The sequence below is a fragment of the Lithobates pipiens genome, unplaced genomic scaffold (assembly GCF_037356315.1).
Source record: "Lithobates pipiens isolate NorthernLeopardFrog02 unplaced genomic scaffold, aLitPip1_a1.2 Scaffold_18, whole genome shotgun sequence".
Taxonomy (NCBI): domain Eukaryota; kingdom Metazoa; phylum Chordata; class Amphibia; order Anura; family Ranidae; genus Lithobates; species Lithobates pipiens.
Genome location: NW_027507758.1, coordinates 254208083 through 254227061, shown reverse-complemented (window position 1 = coordinate 254227061; position 18979 = coordinate 254208083). Strand labels below are relative to the sequence as shown.

Sequence of the window (18979 nt, the reverse complement as noted above, 5' to 3'; positions counted from 1 at the left end):
GGACAGGCCACCACTGAATCCAGGGATGTACACGAGAGTGGCTGCTGTCCCAGGTCTCTGCCTCCTCATTGGCTCAGAGACACCATTGGCTCCTGCTGCTGTCAATCAGAGCCAGGGAAGAGTGGGCTTGGGAGAGAGCACGCATGAGTGCTCCCATAGTGCATGCTATGGGGGAACTCAGAGTGCTAGTGGGGGACCCAAGAAGAGGGAGGTAGGGGCTGCTCCATGCAAAACCACAAAGGAGGAAAGTATAACTTTATTTTTGTTTGTTTTTATTTAAGCCTTAGTATCACTTTAACTACAAATTTCACAAGTGCATACCTCCCAGCACCGCCCTAAATTTTCAATTGAAAAACAAACCTGTGGCTGGTGAAATACAATAGTCATCCTCTACAGACTGTCCAAACATATCTTCATCCTCAAAATCTGGAAAAAAAAAAAAAAAAAAAAAAAAGGGGGGGGGGTTTAATATCACACACTTAAATGACCACAGAAAAAGTTATAATGCATTAAAGAGAATCAGTTCTAAAATTCAGAAAGCATATACTGCAATTAAAAATGTACATTATATTTCCACTCTCTGGCACCTTTCACCTCCATTTGATATCTGTCTCGTGGCGTTGCATCAAATAGTGAAATGTGTGACAGAGCATGTATATGTTTGCAAGGTGTATACGAATCTGTCGCAGAATTGTCTTGGAAGTACTTTATTGCAAATTTGTCTCAAAGATGGTTGTCAGAGACAAACCTAGTCTTAAAGCCGAATTAAACCCAAGAAATGTAAATATAATACAGATTACCGATTAGATGTGGCGACCGCATTGGTTTTTTTTTTTGTTTTTTTTTTGCCTTTTCACCTAGTGATCTGTCCAGTAACACACCTCCTGTATTATAGTGTCCCCACTCTGGATGAAAGAGAATTGTCAGTCTGAGGGGAGTGTTAGATGCACTAGTAGACCACTAGTAGATTTAGATGCATTAAACACATTGAAACCAAACTCTAGCTATCACTTTATAAGCAGTTTCACCAAGTTTTGTTGGACTTGTCAGAGTCGCAGAAGAGATAAAATTGTAATGGATAGACTGACGGGGCCAGAGCAACTCCAAAACTGCAGCTCTTATGAGATGGTCCTGGCCTACAGTGGTCAGGACCTACCAAAAAGTGGTCCAAGAAAGAAACCTGTGAACTGATGGCAAGGCCATGGGCGGTCGATGCTCACTGATGCACATAGGGAGCAAAGGCTGGCCCTTGTATATTAATATTATCAATTACTAGAAGAGCTACTGTAGCTCAAACTGTTGTAAAAGGTAATGCTGGTTCCTATAGAAAGGTGTCATAGCACACAGTGCATCGCAGTTTGTTGTGTATGGGGCTGCGTAGCCACAGGCCGGTCAGGGAGCCCATTCTGACCCATGTCCACAGACAACAGAACCTAAAATGGACATATGAGCTTTAGAACTGGACCACAGAGCAATAGAAGGTTGTCCGATTAATTCAAGTATGCATCTGTGCGATCTGCTGGAAAAACCAAGCCCATTCCATTGAAGCCCCACATCACAACTTACAAGACTTAAAAGGAACTATTACTGACGGCCTGGTGCCAGATATCACACCATACCTTTCAGAGGTCTAGTGTAGTCAATGCCTCAATGGGTTTTTATGTGTGGTCGTGTCTCAGAACCGCCACCGAAGGAAACCGATTTAAGTGAATGGGGATGCAGTGCAACCATAGGCAAAGCACACGGTTGCAGGGAGATGGTTTATGCTTTTCAAGTTTAAAACAAGCAATTCGCAGTGACACATCGCCTCTTAGCTGCCTGTTAACTGCTTTCAGACTGCCCACCACAAATTCATTGCAGCAGGGCGGTCCAGCTGGATGGATTTTGGGTGGACCCCGCAACATTTTGGGGGGGGGGGGGGGTTGTGACATTCCCCCTTAAAATCCATACTAGACTGAAGGGTCTGGTATGGTCTTGGGAGAGGGAACTCAAAAAAAAAAAAAAAAAAAGGCATAGAGTGGGGTTCCCCTTCAAGATTCATATCAGACGCAAAGGGCCTGGTATTGTCGGGACCAAAGTCAGATCCCGTTCATTGAAGTCGGACTTCAAGTCGCAGGGCAAAGTCCGATCCACAGTTGTACGAGTGTACCAGTGTGAACCCAGCCTTAGACACAGGTTTCAGAGGTACAAAGCAACATTATTGTTAAATTTTTTTATGCATTGTTTAATTCCTCTGCAGATCAAAAACGGATGACATATAATGTCAGTAAAATAGCTTCAAAATGAAAAAAAAATTACTATATATATATATATATATATATATATATATATATATATATATATATATATATATAGTATCTCAGAAAAGCGAGTACACCCCTCACATTTTTGGAAATATTTTATTCTATCTTTTCATGTGACAACACTGAAGAAATTACACTTTGCTACAATGTAAAGAAATGAGTGTACAACTTGAATAACAGTGTAAATTTGCTGTCCCCTCAAAATAACTCAAACACACAGCCATTTAGAGACCTTGCGCTCCTCCACCTTCAGTTTAAAGAGGAAGTAAACCCTGATGAGTTTACTTCCTCTTTCATTCCCTGCAAAGGCAAAGCATAATGGACTACTATGCATCGCATGCGCCGTAGACAGCGGTGCCCGTTTTCGGGCAAATATCTCCTAAACCATATAGGTTTAGGAGATATTGCTTGGACCTACAGGTAAGCCTTAATCTAGGCTTACCTGTAGGTCAAAGTGGTTTGTAAGGGTTTACAACCACTTTAAGGATGCCCCACAGATGCTCAATAGGGTTTAGGTCTGGAGACATGCTTGGCCAATCTATCACACTTACCCTCAGCTTCTTTAGAAGGGCAGTGGTCATCTTGAAGGTGTGTTTGGGGTTGTTATTTTGGAATACTGCCCTATGGCCCAGTCTCCAAAGGGAGGGGATCATGCTCTGCTTCAGTATGTCACAGTACATGTTGGGACTCATGGTTCCCTCAATGAACTGCAACTCCCCAGTGCTGGCAGCACTCATGCAGCCCCAGACCATGACACTCCCCACCATCATGCTTGACTGTAGGCAAGACACACTTGTCTTTGTACTCCTCACCTGGTTGCCGCCTCACACACTTCACACCATCTGAACCAAATAAGTTCATTGTGGTCTCATCAGACCACAGGACATCCAGGAATCCATGTCCTTAGTCTGCTTGTCTTCAAACTGTGTGTGGACTTTCTTGTGGATCTTCTTTAGAATATGCTTCCTTCTAGGACGACAGCCATGCAGACCAATTTGATGCAGTGTGCAGCGTATGGTCTGAGCACTGACAGGCTGACACCCCCCCCCTCTACCCCTTCAACCTCTACAGCAATGCTGGCAGCAATCATACGTCTATTTCCCAAATACAACCTCTGGATATGATGCTGAGCACAGGCACTCAACTTCTTTGGTCGACCATGGCAAGGCCTGTTCTGAGTGGAACCTGTTCTGTTAAATCGCTGTATGGCCTTGGCCACCATGCTGCAGCTCAGTTTCAGGGTCTTAGCAATCTTCTTATAGCCTAAGCCAACTTTATGTAGAGCAACAATTCTGTTTTTCAGATCCTCAGAGAGCTCTTTGCCATGAGGTGGCATGTTCAACTTCCAGTGACCAGTATGAAAGTGAGAGCGATAACACCAAATTTATTGCACCTGTTCTCCATTCACACCTCAGACCTTGTAACACTAACGAGTCACATGACACCGGGGAGGGAAAATAGCTAATTGGGCCCAATTTGGACATTTTCACTTAGGGATGTACTTTTGTTGCCAGTGGTTTAGACCTGAACTGCTGCGTGTTGAGTTGTTTTGAGGGGACAGCACATTTACACTGTTATACAAGCTGTACACACACTACTTTACATTGTAGCAAAGTGTAATGTCTTTAGTGTTGTCACATGAAAAGATAAAATATATACAAAAATGTAAGGGGTGTGCTCACTTTTGCGAGATACTGTATTTTTTAATTAAATGGGTTTTTATTTAATTCATTAACCCTTAGTTTACCTTAATCAGCCCGAATCAACTCCTTCCCCTTAGCTAAATTTTCCTGCCGACTTTTTTTCCTTTTAAAGTGGTTGTAACGTTAGAAGTTTTCTTTAACCTTAATGCATTCAAAAAAAACAAAAAAAAACAAAAAAAAAAAAAACACACACTTTTTAAATGCAGCTCCCCCTCCCCCCTCTTATAATAACCTGAGCCTGATCTCCCTCCAGCACTGTGCCCAAGAGCAGAATATCTCTCTCTCTCTCTGGTCATGAAGGCAGCAAACAAAGCCATTGGCTCCTGCTGCTGTCAATCACAGCCTGTGAGGGGGGGGGGGGGGCGGAGCTGATCTGCACTCAGTGCAGCTCAGGATTGAGCCTATACAACTGCCCCCATAGCAAGTGTCTTGCTTTGGCGGCACTTGGCTGGGGGGTGGACCCCAGAAAAAGAGGATCAAGGCTGCTCTGAGCAAAATCATTGCACAGAATATGTAAGTGTAACATGCTTGTTATTTTTAATAAAAAAAAAAAAATATTACATTTACAATCACCTTAATGTTTAAATGTTTGTTTTGGGGTTTTTTTTGTTAATATTTAACTTTTAAAAGCCTTTGTAATTAACTGTACCAGAATCATATTTGTATTATTTTAAACAGGAGGAATTATAGAATAAAATGTGTCTTTATTCACAGCAAGGCCTCACTCACACTGGTACTATGTGTGTTTACACATCATTTCTAAATGCATATAAATACATGTAATGTTTTATTTTTTCTTGAACCACTTGCTTATTGGGCACTTAAACCCCCCTCCTGCCCAGACCAATTTTCAGCTTTCAGCGCTGACGCACTTTCAATGACAATTGCAGTGTCATACAACACTGTACCCAAATTAAATTTTTATCATTTTTTTCACACAAATAGAGCTTTCTTTTGGTGGTATTTAACCACAGCTGGGGTTTATTTTTTGCTAAACAAAAAAAAAAAAAAAAAAAAAAAAAATAGAAAATTTTGAAAAACAAAACAAAAAATCATGTTTCTTAGTTTGTTATAAAATTTTGCAAACAGGTTCATTGATATGCACTGATAGGCACTGATGAGGAAGCACCGATAGTTGGCACAGGTGGGCTGGCAGCAGCTCTCCTTGATCAGGACCAATGTTCCTCTGAGAGCCGCCGGTGGTCTGCTTTTTTTTTTCCTCCTCGCGCTATCAGGAGAAACCATAGCCGATTACCGACTCTGTTTACATCACATGATCAGGTGGTAAGGGGGTCGGCCTTACTCCGATCTGTGATCAGCCGAGTCTCAGACTCGCTGATCACAGGGCGCGCAGGCCGCTCAGGCATGGGAGGACATCTATTGACGTCTCATGGGTAAGTAAGTAAGTCCGCGCTGTAGCCATCATTCGGCTATAGCGTGGATCTGAAGAAGTTAATGGGTAAATTTATTGATGTTTCACAAAATAAAATAATGTCATTATCCAATTCTCATAAAGTAATAAGTTATATAACAGTAATAAAACGTTTGTTCAACTAGAATTACGGTTTCTCAAGATACATCAGTAAGTATTCTCCAAGCCAGTGAAAAGAATACCGTTGTCATAATGAGTCCTACAGTGCAAACAACTTAAAAGGAGTTGTAAACCCTCGTGTTTTTTCACCTTCACCATTGGCTCTCGCTGCAGACAATCAAATCCAATGACGTGGGTGCTGGAGGGCGGGGTCGAATCTGGAAATCTGCGTCTATAGATGCAAATGCTGGACTCGGGAGCGTGCCCGCAAGGTAACACCCCGGGAGAGCGCTTTTTCTAGGGGGTTTACCAATGCGAGGAAAAGCTGCGAGAGCTGCCGGGGACCACCCCAGAAGACAATGATCGGGGCCACACTGTGCAAAACTAACTGCACAGTGGACGCAAGTATGAAATGTTTTTTGTTTTTTAATAAACACCTCATAAGGGTTTACAAACCCTTTAACATATACAGAACACTCATAACCTTAGTGTAAAATATAGTCTACCCCCAATATCCAATCCAGGATCATCTGTGCCCATGTGAAATCGCTCTGTAGAGCCTGTAACGGCATGTCACTCTACTCTATTTTGCAGTATGTACTTGCCGACGTATTTATACATCAACATCACCTGAGACTGAAGTAATCCAGTCTGACGTGAGCTTCTTAAATCTTTTAGGGCATCCCCTAGATTAAAGCGGAGGTCCACCCTTAAGTGGACCTTCCGCTGATTGGAATCCTCCCCCCCCTCTGGCGCCACAATTGGCACCTTTCAGGGGGGGGAGGAGGGTGCAGTACCTGTACAGTACATTACGCCCCTTTCCGAAAGTCCCCCGCTGCCTGCTGGGAAACACACAGATCCCAGAGGCAGCGGGTCCATCCTCATTGTGCAGCGCGACTCGCGCATGCGCAGTAGGGAACCGGGAAATGAAGCCAAAAGGCTCCACTTCCTGATTCCCATACCCAAGATGGCGGCGGCAGCACCCGAGAGACGATCGAGAGATCGGCTTTGGGTGCCGACATCGCGGGCGCGCTGGACAGGTAAGTGTCACTATTTTAAAAGTCAGCAGCTGCAGTATTTGTAGCTGCTGGCTTTAAAGAAAAAAAAACAAAAAAAAAAAAAAACGCAGAGTCCTGGCGGACTCCCGCTTTAATCAAGTCCACTCAGAACTGAACAGAGGGGAGGATGGGGGTTTTTCCATTTGCGTGCTAGGGCTTTCTTAGCATAAAAAAACTAAATAAATAAAACACTGTTTAACAGGGTCTTTTTATTGCTGGACAGATCCTCCTCCCCAAAGTCTCCTAAGAGACATCTGGCTGGGGAGCAAATATTTGGGATGGCCATCCTTTCCTCCAGAAACACAGGGACTGCCTTCCAAAATCGTGCTACATGTGGGCACTGCCATATCATATGAAAAAAAAAATCCCCTTCCTCAGTATGACAGCGGTGGCATTCTGGGAAGTCTGCTCTACCAATCTTGCACAAGCGAGCTGGAGTATAGTATAGTAATTCTATGCAGGAAGTTAAATTGCGTTATTTTGTCCCTAGCAGATATTACCGCGGGCAATAGAACCCCCACCACTTCAGACCATGTTTCATCAGTCAGGGTTGGGATGTCAGAAGCCTATTGTCTAGCTATTCTCTCCATCCTCCAAGAGGAGGAGAATAAGAGAAGGAAATAATATCTAGATATAAGTTTGGTATGGTCATCTTCAAGCAGAAGTTTCTGTAGTCTAGAGGGGGATGGTTACACCCCTGTCAATCCAAACTTGCATGACAATTGCAGATAGCTATAAAAGTATTTGTTTGAAATCTTGTATTCCAATTGTATTCCCTAAAAGTTTTAAAGATCCCATCAAAAAACTATTTGGCACATACTTGATACCATACCTAGCCCATCGTGTTCTTCAGGTATCTTGTATACTTCAGCCAGTTGGGGGGTAAGCCATATGGGAGCGTTGGGTGATGTATTTAAATGGGCCATTTCTATATATTACAATAATCAATGCTACATTAGGAGTGGACCAGGACAGCCTGAGCAGTCACTGAAGCAATCTGAACCATCAGTGTATATGTGTCAGTTGGGCTGCTAAGTAATAGCACTGAAGATTCGGTAAGGCTAGGCCTCCTTCCACAATTGGTAGGTACAACGTTTCCAAGGAGATCCTAGGTGGTTTAGATCCCAATAGGAGCCAGGTAAGAATCCCATTTCAGTAAAGTTTTTTGGGGATATAAACTGGTGCATGCCAAAGTATACAAAGAAATCTGGGTAGGCATATCATTTTGAAGATGCAGCCTAGGAGATTAAGAAGTAACTTGGACCAAGTCTGCAAATCTGTTTTCAGACGAGTCACCAGAGGGATAAGATTATAGGAGATATAGGTGCTCAAAGACAATTGGATCTCCATTTCCAAGTATCAGAACTTATTGACCACCTTTAGAGGAATACCCTGGGGTATCATAGGGGAAAATATTGGGAGGACAATGGATTTACCTCAATTGACTTTAAAACCTCAGTAAGTACCAAAATTAGAGATTATACTCAGTGCTTGGTTCAAGGATGTGCCATCATCTGCCAAGTACAGCAGCATATCGTCTGCATACAAGGAGGTTTTCTCTTCCAGGGCATTTATCCAACAACCTTTAACTGTCTGGTCAGCTCTGCTCTAATCATGGCCGCCAGTGGCTCCATAGCTACGGCAAACAGCAGACAATGCACACCCCTGTCGTGTGCCTCAACCTATCTCAAAGATGTCAGTTATAATATTTACTCTAAAGCGAGCCAAGGGTCTAGCATAAAGTAATTTTACCCAAGCTATAAATTTAGGCCCGAATCCCACAAGGACTGCCATTAGATAAGGCCACTCAATAGGGTCAAAAGCCTTGTGTGTGTAGCGGCCATAACCCATTGCAGGGCGGCCTTGACTTTATGGGCTTACCAGTTACCATCTCTTGGCCTGCTCTTCCACTTCTAGGGGTTCCCAGGGTTGATACCCAATGACTTGAAAGCTAACACAAATGAAGTCCTCTTTAAAAAGGTTTTATTTTGCGGTAAGAACTCTCAATTAACACAGTCTCTTAGGGAACAGAGGGCACGGGTGAAGAACTCAGGCACCTTGAACTGCAGGTCTAGCAAAGTCTCTATTTCCACCCAGAGTAGCCACTCGCAGCTGGGTACTTCAAAGCTGAACAGATCTCTAGCCAGAGATCATGGCAGTCAGCACATTGACTCAAACTTGAACAATCAACTAAGGGTGAATAGGAACCTTTTTCCTCCGTACCTGGACGTTTCAAGTCTCCTCAATGGTACTGGAAAAGTGTGAATTCGTCAATGTCTTTCTCAACTCAGTAACCAGGCACTTCTCAGGATATCACTTGCCGGCATTCCTCCGAAGAGTCCTCCCCCGGTCACTTTCCACGAACTGCGGTGTGCCTCCAAGCTGAGAGCACACCCGGACACTTTGAATCCTCCCTCAGTTACTGCGCCTCGGACCAGCAGGTTCCGAGACTCGGGAACGGACGGATCCCTACCCCAGACCAAGCAGGTCTATCAGGGGCCACTGACAGGAACATGTTGTGGGTTGTTGAACACCCCATGACAGGGACCCCTCACGGGGCTACCCCAGTCCTGGAACCAGACCACACAGGTCTCACAAACAACTCCAGAACCCAGAATACGTGACCCACACCCCCTTAAGTACCCCTTCCCAGACTCCTCAGCAGGCCCCGGCACTCCCACTGATGGGCTCAGAGAAGGCCAATTCCTAAACATCCAACCAGACCTGGTTCTAGCCTGTCATGTGCACCTCACCGTTCACATGACCAGGCAGAACTGCCAGACTGGTGTTTAGGTAGACCTACACAATTAACCCTCAGAACCTTTATTGTTCCAAGGCCAAAAACTAAATTTACATGCGTATGACATTTGATCCCAAATGTCATCCGCTACATGTGTATCAAGGGAGACGACAATTCGGGTGTCAAGTTCGGGCCCTTCCGACTTCAGGATTGTAAATAAGCAGATTAATAGCCATGGATCGCTTTGGTATAAAACCGGTCTGGTCTGGGTTCATAATGGAAGCCATTACCTTATTCAGCCTTCTAGCAAGGAGTTTGGCCAATATTTTGTCATCAACGTTAGTGAGACAGGGCGATAGGACTCACAAAAATTGTGGTCCTTGTGCGATTTAGGAATCAGAACTATCAAAGCCTCTCTGAAAGAATCTGGGAGTATACCCTTATCAAAAGCATCCATATTAACCTCCAATAATTTTTCTGCAAAGAATTCCTGGTAAGTACAATACCATTCTACCGGAGAGAGTATCGCTGCTTCTATCTCTGGCACAGATAGAGGGAGATCTAGTTCAGTTGCTGCCTCCTGGGACAGAGCAGTAAGTGCAGTTTGTTCTAAATACCTCTGCCATCACGTAACTCACAGAAGAGGAGTATAGGGTGGAGTAGAATTGGAGGAATGTATTCGCTATATCATCTGGAGACATACATTGAATTTGGTGTGCATCATATATGTGAGGAATAGAAACAGGGGCATGTTGAGAGTGAGCTAAATAAGCCAGCAGTTCACTGTTCTTATCGCCATATTCAAAAATGCATTGGGATTGATAGTAATTTTTTTGTGTTTTTTCAACCAGTACCATTTATTTGTCAGGTGAAGTCCCTCCACACCCTAAATTTAGGAGGAGGATGAATTCCTGACATATTCCACCTCAGCATCTGTAGCCACCAGTTCACTTTCCATAAGTTTCCATTCCCTATTAGCTCTGAGTTTTTTAATGATATCTGAGGTAACATGTAATGATTTTTAATGGTTTAAACATTTGACCTCTGGAAGATTTACCCCCTTCATGGAGCAGGCAATCTTTTGGTTTACGGCACTGCGTTACTTTAACGAACAATCGCACAGTCATGCATCGCTCTACACAAATTAAATTTATGTTATTTTTTCCCCACATCTAGAGCTTTCTTTTGGTGGTATTTGATCTGATCACCACTGGGTTATTTTTGTGCTACAGAAAAATACCAACAATTTGACAAAAATATTTTATAATAATATAGTATAATATAATTTCTTCATAAAATTTAGTCCAATATGTATTCTGCTACAATATTGTTGGTAAACCAAAATCCAAATAAGTGTATATTGATGGGTTTGCACAAAGGTTATAGCGTCTACTAGCTATGGGATATATACATACAAGATATATACTGGAATTCTTATTTACAGTAATAATGATGGCGATCAGCGACTTATAGCAGGACTGTGATATTGTGGAGGGCAGTCTGACACTTTGCGGGAACCAGTGACTAACAGTGATCAGTGCAAAAAATATACAAGCTCACTGTACTGACACTGGCTAGGAAGGGATTAAACATCTAGAACGATAAAAGGGTCAACTGTATGCCTAGCCAGTGTTTTTGTGTACTATGTGAGCTGCTTTTACTAAGGGGTATGCTGGATTTTTTTCCCTGCTTAGCAGGGAAAGAAAATCCACCAGACCCCTGCTAACAGGATGGAGCTCTGCCCTGTTTACATGGGCAGAGCTCCATCTTGGGTCTCTCCTTGCCGTTCAGCGGGTGCTGGTGACCCACTGATCGGCATCTCCGGTGACTAATCAAAGCAGAAGTAGAGCGCGTGCGTCCGCCCCTGTGCAGAATCACACACTGTATATTATATATAGACATATATACACACACACACACACACACACACACACACGTGTAGCAGTAAATCTGTTATGGGGCAGTCAATAAGTGGATAATTCATACTACTCTGTGTTTACCTGCTTTTAAATGTTGTTAGTTTAGCTACATTTAGAGAACGCTGTGTGTCCAGGAGAAGAATATAAATTGAGCTCATACGTTTACATACCCTCGCAGAATTTACGATTTCTTGTCCATTTTTCAGACAGACAATATGAATGATAACACAAAAACTTTTCTTTCACTCATGGTTAGTGTTTGGCTGAAGCCATTTATTATCAATCAATTGTGTTTACTCTTTAAATCATAATGGCAACAGATACTACCCAAATGACCCTGATCAAAAAAGTTTACATACCCCAGTTCTTAATACCATGTATTGTCCCCTTTAACACCAATGACAGCTTGAAGTCTTTGTGGTATTTGTGGATGAGGCACTTTATCTTCTCAGATGGTAAAGCTGCCCATTCCTCTTGGCAAAAAGCCTCCAGTTCCTGTAAATTCTTGGGCTTTCTTGCATGAACTGCACGTTTGAGATCTCCCCAGAGTGGCTCAATGATATTGAGGTCAAGAGACTGAGATGGCCACTCCAGAACCTTCACTTTATTCTGCTGTAGCCATAGACAGGTTGACTTGGCCTTGTGTTTTGGATCATTGTCATGTTGAAATTTCCAAGTACGTCCCATGCGCAGCTCTGACTAATGAATGCAAATGTTCCTCCGGTATTTTTTTTATAACATACTGCATTCATCCTGCCATCAATTTTGACCAAATTTCCTGTGCCTTTGCAGTAACTCATACATCCCCAAAACATCAGCGATTCACCTCCGCGTTTCACAGTAGTAATGGTGTAACTTTTAGCATAGACCTTGCTGACTCCTCTCCAAATGTATTTTATGGTTGTGGCCAAAAAGCACAATTTTGGTCTCATCACTCCAAAATGACTTTGTGCCAAAAGGTTTGAGGCTTGTCTCTGTACTGTTTGGCGCTTTGTGCGTGGGATACTTTGTGGCATTTGTGTAGTAATGGCTTTCTTCTGGTGACTCGACCATGCAGCCCATCTTTCTTCAAATGCTTCCTTATTGTGCATCTTAAAACAGCCAACCCAAATTTTTTCAGAGAGTCCTGTATTTCACCTGAAGTGATTTGTGGGTGTTTCGTTGCATCCCAAACAATTTTGTCAACTTGTGTACATGTTAACAGGCAAAAATCACCAGGGTATGTAAACTTTTGATCAGGGTCATTTGGGTAGTTCCAGTTGTGATTATGATTTAAAAAAAAGTAAATATAGTTGATTGATAATAAATGGCTTCAGCCAAACACTAACCATGAGTGAAAAAAAAGTTGTGTTATTCATATTATCTGAAAAATGGCCAAGAAATCATAAATTCTGCCAGGGTATGTAAACTTATGAGCACAACTGTATACTCTGAATGCATTGTAACACATGTAAACCTTTATATGCTTTTAAGTGTAATTAAACATCTAAATCTATACAGAGAAGCTTTATCTAGAAAGTACAAAGTTCATATAAACTTCCAAGATAATATTCCTGCGTTTGAAGTTTAGTACATCTGCACCCATGGCGTCGGCGGTAAAAGGCCGCTATTTTTAGCGGTGTTTTACTGTCAGATTCGTGGCGCATTTCAGCCGCTAGCAGGACGCTTTTAACCAACGCTAGCGCCTGAGAAAGGGTAAAAAAAAAAAAAAAAAAAAAAAAAAAAAATGTGGAGGAGCAGTAAACACACCGCTTCAAAGAAGCTGCTGGTAGGACTTTTCCTGAAGTCCTGCCAGTGCACCGCTCCGGTGTGAAAGCCCTAGCGCTTTCAACCCAGAGACAATGGTGTAGCTGTTTGAGGGCGGATTGCAGGTGCTATTTTTAACGCTATAGCACCTGCAAAACACCCTCTGTGTGAAAGGGGTCTTAGTCTGTCATAATCTGCTAGTATGTGGTGCATACTAGTGCAATATGACCTAAATCTGCGGGGGGAGCGCACTTTTTCTTTTTCTGGCTGTTTACTATTGCTTTAGATAAACTAAACACAGGAGGCTAGTGTGAGCGTAGCCTAAGGCCTCACTCACATGGGATTTTTACCACAGATGCAGCGAGTGAGGAATGTATATAGTTGTAACTGCTCAGCCTGTACAAAGCAATAGAAGGCTTACAGCTGCCTTAAATCAGCCATAAATGGTTCAAATTTTGGCTGGTTCAACGGGGACTTGCCGAGATTTGAACCATCTATGGGGAGGCTGACTGTATCCAAGTCGAGCCATTGCTCGACTTGGGTACAACCAGCATGTCAGATTTTTAGAATGCGACTAATGCCAGCAGCTATAGCTGCTAGAAATAATCATTGTGTTCTCCCTGCAAGGACAGCTCCCTGTGCCCCCCCTGCTGGAAGAACACAATACCTCTGTGAGAGGGAGAGATATAAGTAGGGACAGATGATTACCCCTGGCTGTGAACTGCTTGCGACCAAGGGCAATCATCTGTACCTAATTGCAGGTAACTAACACTGATTGAAGCAAAAAAAAAAAAAATAATAATTAGTTTGGCTAAAGTGGAAACTATACTTACCTCTAATCCATTGCTGCATTATCGATTATTATTGATTTTATCTATTAATCGTTGCAGCCCTACTGGTAACCAACGAAGAAAAAACATTTTTAATTTTATGTTTTTTTGGTTTGCGGATCTGGTGCGGTGTCATCGGCAAGCCAGCCGGCTCCTGATGGCATAGGAAACAAAAATGACAGCGCAGGATGACATGTGCAGCAGGTAATAAGAGGTCCACTCAGGATCTGTTGGGCTGACCATACGTTATACAATTTTCTTGTACAACTTTGCTTTCGATTTACCAAAACCCTATAATGTGAGGTCAAACCTAAACAATTCAATTTGTATTCAATCAGGCAGGCCCTTGCATTTTACAGTGGATACAAAAGGTCTACACACCCCTGTTAAAATGTCAGGTTTCTGTGATGTAAAAAAAGGAGACAGAGAAATCATTTCAGAACTTTTTCCACCTTTAATGTGACCTATAAACTATACAACTCAGTTGAAAAACAAACTGAAATCTTTTAGTGGGGGAGAAGTAAAAATAAAATAATGTAGTTGCATAAGTGTGCACACCCTCTTATAACTGGGGATGTAGCTGTGTTCAGAATTATGCAATCACATTAAAACTCATGTTAAATAGGAGTCAGTACACACCTGCCATCAAGTGCCTCTGATTAACCCCAAATTCAGCTGCACTAGTAGGTCTTTCCTGGCATTTTCTTAGTCGCATCCTACAGTAAATCCATGGTCCGCAGAGAGCTTCCAAAGCATCAGAGGGATCTTGTTGTTAGAAGATATCAGTCAGGAGAAGTGTACAAAAGAATTTCCAAGGCATTAGATATACCATGGAACACAATGAAGACCGTCATCGTCAAGTGGAGAAAATATGGCACAACAGTGACATAACCAAGAACTGGACGTCCCTCCAAAACTGATGAAAAGCCGAGAGAAAAAAATTGCCAGGGAGGCTGCCAAGAGGCCTACAGCAACATTAAAGGGGCGGCAGGAATATCTGGCAAGTACTGGCTGTGTGGTACATGTGACAACAATCTCCTGTATTCTTCATGTATCTGATCTATGGTGTAGAGTGCCAAGACAGAAGCCTTTTCTTATGAAGAAAAACATCCAAGCCCGGCTAAATTTTGCAAAAATACATCTGAATTTTCCTAAAAGCTTTTTTTTTTTTTCAGCTGGAACAGGGGCCTTAGTCATGGTAGAGGGAATTATGAGCAGTTCCAAATATCAGTCAATATTGGCACCAAGGAAGAGCTCAGGCGTGTTTGCAACCACACATGCAGAGCCCACCAAGAAGTCTGCACTGCGGAGTGCTCATCACAAGCAGCGAGACATTTTTCCAATTCGCAGCTACAGAGGGCTGTGCACAGGATACGCCCTCGCAATCTGACAGATTTGGAGTGTTTTTGTAAAGAAGAGTGAACAATTATTGCCAAGTCAAGATATGCCATGTTGATGGACTCATACCCAAAAAGACTGAGTGCTGTAATAAAATCAAAAAGGTGATTCAAAGTATTAGTTTAAGGTAGAGCTGCACGATTAATCATTAAGATTCGTTATATCACAATTTTTCGCCGTTCTTTCCGCGATCTTGACAAAGCATTTCCCAAATTCTTTCTATGCAGAGAATTCTCTCTGCTCTGCTAAAGCGACAGCCCTCAAAAGAAAGGTCTGCCAAGAATCACAACATTCTTTAGCAGTGGAACTTAAGTATAAACATTGTAACAATTTGTCCTTTAGATCAAAAGGAATACATTTTGGTGTGTAAATGAGGGAAATTTAAAGGGGTTGTAAAGGTAAAAGTTTTTTCACCTTAGAATGCATTAAGGTGAAAAAACATCTGACAATACTGCCGCCCCCCCCCCCCCGTTATACTTACCCGACCCCTCAAAAGTCCCGCGCTCATCCCCGACATCCTCTTCACCGATCAGCCTGGCCTCTGATTGGTTACAGTGGATGGATTGAAAGCAGCGCAGCCATTGGCTTGCGCTGCTGTCAATCACATCCAATGACGCGGAACGCCAGGGCCGAGTGATACAGCACGCGGCTATTGCCGCCGGCTGTATCACGGGAGCGCGCCCGCAAGCACTCCACATCATGCAAGGGAGCTCGCGTGAATTTGTGGAGTCCTTGCGGGAGGGAGCCGAGACAGCCGCCGGGGGACCCCAGAAGACCAGGTTCGGGGCCACTCTGTGCAAAACGAGCTGCACAGTGGAGGTAAGTAGAATATGTTTGCTATTTAAAAAAAATAATAATAATAATAATAATAATAATAATTCCTTTACAACCCCTTTATCCACTTAACAGGTTCCCGACCAGCGCAAGCCGATGTACGTCGGCAGAATGGCACAGGCAGGCATATTGGCGTACAGGTACGTCTAATCTTCAATGCCGCCCTGCCATCGCGAGCGTGCCGGTCGGGACCCCCGTGAGTCCGGTCGCGGGTCCCGCGGACTCGATCGCCGCAGGCATACCTGCGATCGTCTCACGGGACAGCTGAATGGAGGAAATGCCATGTAAACAGCATCTCCCCGTTCTGCCTAGCGACGCTGATCTCTGCTCCATGTGATTGGAGCAGAGATCAGTGTTCACTAAATGAAAGCCCAACCCCCCCACAGTTAATAACACAGCCTTAGGAACACTTAACCCCTACACTGCCACCCACTGGTTAACCCCTTCACTGCCAGTGTCATTTACACAGGAATCACTGCATTTATATAGCGGTGATTACTGTATAAAATTACAATGGTCCCAAAAATGTCTGATGTGTCTACCGCAATGTCGCAGTCACCAAAAAAATAAATAAATAAAAAATAAAATAAAATCGCTGATCGCCGCCATTACTAGTAAAAAAAACAAAATACCGAAAATACGTAGAAGAATATGTATCCGCCTAAACTGAGGGAAAAAAAATGTTTTTTTTTTATATATTTTTGGGGGATATTATAACAAAAAGTAAAAAATGTTGCGTTTTTTTCAAAATTGTCGTTCTATTTTTGTTTATAGAGCAAAAAATAAAAACCGCAGGGTTGATCAAATACCACCAAAAGAAATCTCTATTTGTGGGGGGGGGGGGGACATCAATTTTGTTTAAGTCCCACTATACTTGCGCAGCAGTCATTCAAATGCAATTTTGGGGAAAAAAAAAATTACACTTTAATGGATTTAAAAAGAAACTAACCAGTAAAGTTAGCCCAATTGTTTTCTGTATAATCTGTATAATGATTTTAAGCCGCGAGAATCTTTATATTCTAAGCAAAAAAAAATTGTGATTCTCACTTTGGCCAGAATCGTGCAGCTCTAGTTTAAGGGTGTGCACACTTACGCAACCATTTTATTTTATTTATTTTTTTTTACTTCCCTCCACCTAAAAGATTTCAGTTTGATGTTCAAATGAGTTGTACAGTTTATAGGTCACATTAAAGTGCCAGTTCACACATGGGTGATCAAGTCGCACTCCATGCACTGCAATGGGACCATTCTAATAGGAGTGACTTAAGTCGCTCTAACTTAGAAAAAGGTTCCTGTACTACTTCAGAGTCAGGCGACTTTGAAGCCTCCCCTGCGTGAACCGGCGCTCAAGGGTGAAAAAAAGTTCTAAAAAGGATTTTTGTCTTGTCTTTTTTTTTGTTTTTTTTATATATCACAGAAACCTGACATTTTAACAGGGACATGTAGACTTTTTATATCCATTGTCGTTAAAATTTCCTTTTAGATTTACCTTTATAAGAAAATTTTATAAAGTATGGCCAGCTTTGGCCTTATCAGTGTGTTTACACTGGATAAATGAGCAAGAAAAGTAACACATATGAGTAATTGGTGATTAGGCTGATCACAAGGAGCGGAGCCAGCCAGGCCTTTTAGCTAGGTGGACCAGTGTGCCTTACCCCTGTAAGGAACTGTGTGCCCAGGGTTGGGGGAAGGGGTCAGGGACCTTTCCTGCTCTGGCCCTATAGACACAGATGGTGGTGTATCTCTGGCCCTATAGACACAGCTGGTGGTGTAGCTCTGGCCCTATAGACACAGCTGGTGGTGTAGCTCTGGCCCTATAGACACAGCTGGTGGTGTAGCTCTGGCCCTATAGACACAGCTGGTGGTGTAGCTCTGGCCCTATAGACACAGCTGGTGGTGTAGCTCTGGCCCTATAGACACAGCTGGTGGTGTAGCTCTGGCCCTATAGACACAGCTGGGGGTAGCTCTGGCCCTATAGACACAGCTGGGGGTAGCTCTGGCCCTATAGACACAGATGGGGGTAGTTCTGGCCCTATAAACACAGCTGGGGGTAGTTCTGGCCCTATAGACACAGCTGGGGGTAGGTCTGGCCCTATAGACACAGCTGGGGGGTAGTTCTGGTCCTATAGACACAGCTGGGGGTAGTTCTGGTCCTATAGACACAGCTAGCGGTAGCTCTGGCCCTATAGACACAGCTGGGGTAGTTCTGGCCCTATAGACACAGCTGGGGGTAGTTCTGGCCCTATAGACACAGCTGGGGGTAGTTCTGGCCCTATAGACACAGCTGGGGGTAGTTCTGGCCCTATGGACACTGCCATATGCCTCCATTTAGACGAAGGCCCCTATGTGAGCCCGCCCTCTTTAGGGACCATGCGTTCATGTCCTCACCCTCATCATAGTTGTACCCCCGCACGTTCCGGTGTCTCGCCATGTTCCCCGCTGCTACGTGCCGATCACTCCGCCCTCACCACCTGCACGTCATCTCTCTGTACACAATTCCACCGGTGCCACGACTCCGCCACCGAGCACAGTGCCGCACTAAGAGAACCCGCCGCTAGAGAACCACCTAACAATTAGCACATAAGCTCACTATTGTCTCCTAAGGAAATACGCGTGTTAAAGCGGAAGCCATGTTCTCGAAGACCAAAACTCCCCTCGTTTCTGTATAGGTCCGCGGAAACCATTAGAGAAGACATACTGTAACTATTCGGATGAAGCCTCCAACCCAGACTTTTTTTTTCTCCTATTAGTTTTATTAGGTGAAACAAAATAACAATTGTGTGCTATGTTACAAAATGCGTGTTAAAAGGGGTGTAAACATTAATGAAGTTCTCGTATTTACTGCAGTTTGCTCTGTTAAACAAATCTGTATATTAAACAATATACAAATATCTGTTTATTAAACTGGTATTCAACC

The 18979-nt window shown here is 43.2% G+C and overlaps 1 protein-coding gene across 1 annotated transcript in view; it reads right to left on the bottom strand.

Annotated features, from left to right (window-relative positions):
* Positions 1–18631, bottom strand: part of HBS1L (HBS1 like translational GTPase) — a 186402-nt gene extending 167771 nt beyond the window's left edge. The window contains exons 1-2 of the mRNA XM_077486814.1: positions 18451–18631; positions 361–426 (exon numbers count right to left, since the gene is read on the bottom strand). Coding sequence (XP_077342940.1) covers positions 361–426; positions 18451–18493 — 109 coding nt within the window. The 5' untranslated portion in view covers positions 18494–18631. The remainder of the gene's footprint in view (positions 1–360; positions 427–18450) is intronic.
* Between the last annotated feature and the right edge of the window lie 348 nt (positions 18632–18979).